Source organism: Pseudopodoces humilis, chromosome 4 (genome assembly GCF_049639895.1).
Source record: "Pseudopodoces humilis isolate 2021_Gansu_Grassland_sample_001 chromosome 4, ASM4963989v1, whole genome shotgun sequence".
Classification (NCBI taxonomy): domain Eukaryota; kingdom Metazoa; phylum Chordata; class Aves; order Passeriformes; family Paridae; genus Pseudopodoces; species Pseudopodoces humilis.
The window spans coordinates 6,958,162-6,961,399 of record NC_142203.1 but is presented as its reverse complement, the minus strand read 5'-3'; the positions used below and the strand labels follow the sequence as shown (position 1 = coordinate 6,961,399).

Below are 3,238 nucleotides of genomic sequence, written 5' to 3'. Positions count from 1 at the left end.
TTAAATTGTTCAATGGATAATATGAACCCTCCAGTAACTCGTCATTTCCAGTCTGCCAGTAACTACAGATTACAAGAACATCCTCCAGTGCTGATGCGGGACCCGGAGTCCCAGAAGATCTTGGGGACCTTTAAATTAGGGTGGGGTTACACTTGTGTCTCCATGCCCCAGGGACTGAGGTGGATCCCACCCACAAAGATGGGTGAAACCTTATGTCCCAAAACACCCCAACAGGACGCCAGAAAAGGGTAAAAAAATTGATGTCGCGTTCCGGGACGCTGCCACCAAACACCAACTAGAAGGAGGAGGAAACCCCAAGTCCCCTTTTTACCCTAGTTTCCCTTTCCTGAATATATTTGTTGATGATTACTGATGTGTATTTCTCATTTTACTTTAGGAAGAGCCATCCTGAAGATGTTGACCATGATTATCATCTGTCTAATCCACCTGGTGACCCAGAGGGCAGCATGGATCGTGCCCCAGCCTAAACAAAACGTCTGGGTGACGTTGGCAAGGACCCTGCACCGTGATGACCTGTGCCTTTCCACCGGAGCATCAAGAAATCCGATGGCTGCCTGCCTGGTGGGAATCCCTTTAAAGCCAGAAGAGTTTCCAGCTGCCTTGGTCTCCTTGTTCCACAATATCAATCAGGGTAAACCTGCTCATTGTGTTGCCCGATCCGGTGTGATCCACCAAGTAAAAAGGCCAGTGAGGAACTCTCTTCTTCTGTGGAGGGACTGGCAGGAAGAATTGGAAAGGGCAGCCAATGAACCTCAGGAATTTGATCTGCTCAACTCCTCCCCAGCCTCTTTTTGTGTTCAGTTTGATTATCACCCCTCTGACCCTACCCCTTATTCCCAGGTCCGGCAAGTCAATAAGCAGTTTCAAGCTGCGCAGTGGTGCAAGAACATCACCCATGTTAAAATGCCTTCTACCCTTGAGTCTTTTCCCAGGAAATTAGATAAAGGGTTGTTTTTAATTTGTGGAGATCGGGCTTGGGCAGGCATTCCCTCTTGCCACCTAGGAGGGCTGTGCACCTTAGGCTGGTTGTCCCTGTTCTCACCCAGCATGACTCAAATTGACACTTGGGCTACAAAAAACAATTCGGCTATTAGAAAGCGCAGCCTTGATTATTTAGACCGAGACTGCGATTCTAAAATATTTCATTGGAGCAAATTAAAACGCGCTGCAGTTTCATTATTCTTGCCCTGGGTGGTGGCTGCGAAGTTGCTGGGTGAATTAGGCGAGCTTGAAATGTTGGGTCGTGAAACAGGCAAATTTGACATCAACTGCGCTGAGTGACCTCCTTGAAGACGAGGCGATTACCAGGCAGGACACACTGCAAAATCGTGCAGCCATCGATTTCTTGTTGCTCCTGCACAACCATGAGTGCAGGGAATTCGAAGGGCTATGCTGCCTAAATCTGTCCTCCAAGAGCCCCAACGTCCACAAGACGATCAACAAAATGAAAAGCATGATCCATCAAATAAAACAAGAATCGGAGGACTGGGTCACCAACATGTTCTCTAATTGGGGAATATCAGGATGGCTCTCCTTGGTTATTAAGTCAGTTCTGTGGATTGTACTTGTTGTTTTCATGATACTGATTATGTTTGCTGTTTTACACAAATGTTTAGTCCAATCAGTTTCCAGTGTTTTGTCCGCCCCACCACTAGTTAACCACATTGATTTAAATCCTCCTCCTTCCTCCTCACCTCCTCCTCTGCCAACCTGTGAAGGTTAATTTCTAGAAGAAGTTGTGCTTTCTGCTCCCCTGGACCCTACACTCTGCTCCCCCTCTTTCTAAAAAAGAAAGGGGGAGATGTTGTAGTTTGTTTATTTAATTTTGTTAAGGATTTGTTAAAACTTGTTAGTATGCTCTTGTTTCCCCCTATTGATTGTATTGGTTTCACCCCAGTTGTCAGTTATGTAAACCCCTCCTATTTTCCCTGAATGTTCCCTGCCTGTCACCTTAGCCCTGCCCCTACCCCCCTATTCATCATTGTAAACCCCACCCCTTCTTCCAGACCCTTCTGTATCAATCAATTATCCCTTGAGGCCCCACTGGTTAGTGTCTCTTGCTCCCTCCCTCTGTGAATCCCTATTGGTCCGAGTTTGTGATCCCCTCCCCTTACTCCTCCCCTCGGGATTCCCCATTGGTCTACAGTTTGTACCCTCCCCTGGAGATCAGGCCATACTTAACTCCTTGCACAGCAATGCTCAGGGCTCTCTTGGACCTGATCCCTTCCAGCGTGGGCCCCTTGTTTCCCTGACCTAATTAAACCATTGCTGGGAACCTCAATCCAGGAGAGACTCCTCTACTTTCTTGTCTCCACACCTGATGCCATGCACCACAGAACTTGGGGTGGCCCAAGACTCTGGAGGTTTCACTAGGGGAAAAGCCTACTCCCCAGTGATTCCCCACTCCTGGCATTTGCCTGCGCTGGAGTGCAAAAACCAACATAGAGCCAACCGGAGCTCCGGTGCAGTGCAGCGTCAACATTCTACTGTGAACCATAAACTGTCATGGCTATGTGCTTTCTTGATGTCTCCCATTTTCTCTGCAGAAATTTTGTCCAGTATCTATTTTATTTTTTTTCCCAGGTGTTTAGTATTTCTGCATTAGAATACACATGAGTAGCAGCTTCAATTGGATTTGCTGTTCTACATTAGGAATGTTGTACAATTGCTTATTTCAGGATATTTCTGAACAAACAAGATACTATGTGCAGTTCACAGCAGCACAAATATTTCTTAGAAGCATGAGAATTATCGTATGTATACACTACAAGTGATTCATTTAAGTACAGTTACTCAGAGGCCTCCCCAAACTCTGAAATTACAGCTCAAGAAGCTGTAAAAACACCAATAACAAATTCAGAACTGCAAATGGAATCTCATCTCCAGAAAATTCAGATGGCTGTAAGTTTAGGAAAGCATATAGTTTTCCAGTTTAAAACAGAGATAATGTAAATATAATCCCATGTGACACAAGAACAAGGAAGCATTCATTAAGTTTAACAAAGAAAATGTAGAAAATTTAAACTGGTTAAAATAATTTTGCTGACATAGTGTAAAATTAGCCAAGGATATTTCTGCAAGAAAGCATTACTTAAAATTTGTGTTATTTAAAACTGTGATTAAGAACAAGTGCCTAGCAGAATATAAGGTCTACTTTGCAAATTATAGAGATAATGTCAACATCTAGGTTTATGTTAGTATAAATAACAAATACCAA

General features: G+C 44.3%; 1 protein-coding gene across 1 annotated transcript; it reads left to right on the top strand.

Annotated features, from left to right (window-relative positions):
- Nucleotides 1-423: 423 nt before the first annotated feature.
- Nucleotides 424-1,744, top strand: LOC148184417 (uncharacterized). Its single transcript, XM_088054216.1, is given in 2 exon segments — nucleotides 424-1,254; nucleotides 1,256-1,744. Coding segments are annotated over 2 exon segments (1,320 nt in total).
- Nucleotides 1,745-3,238: the final 1,494 nt, after the last annotated feature.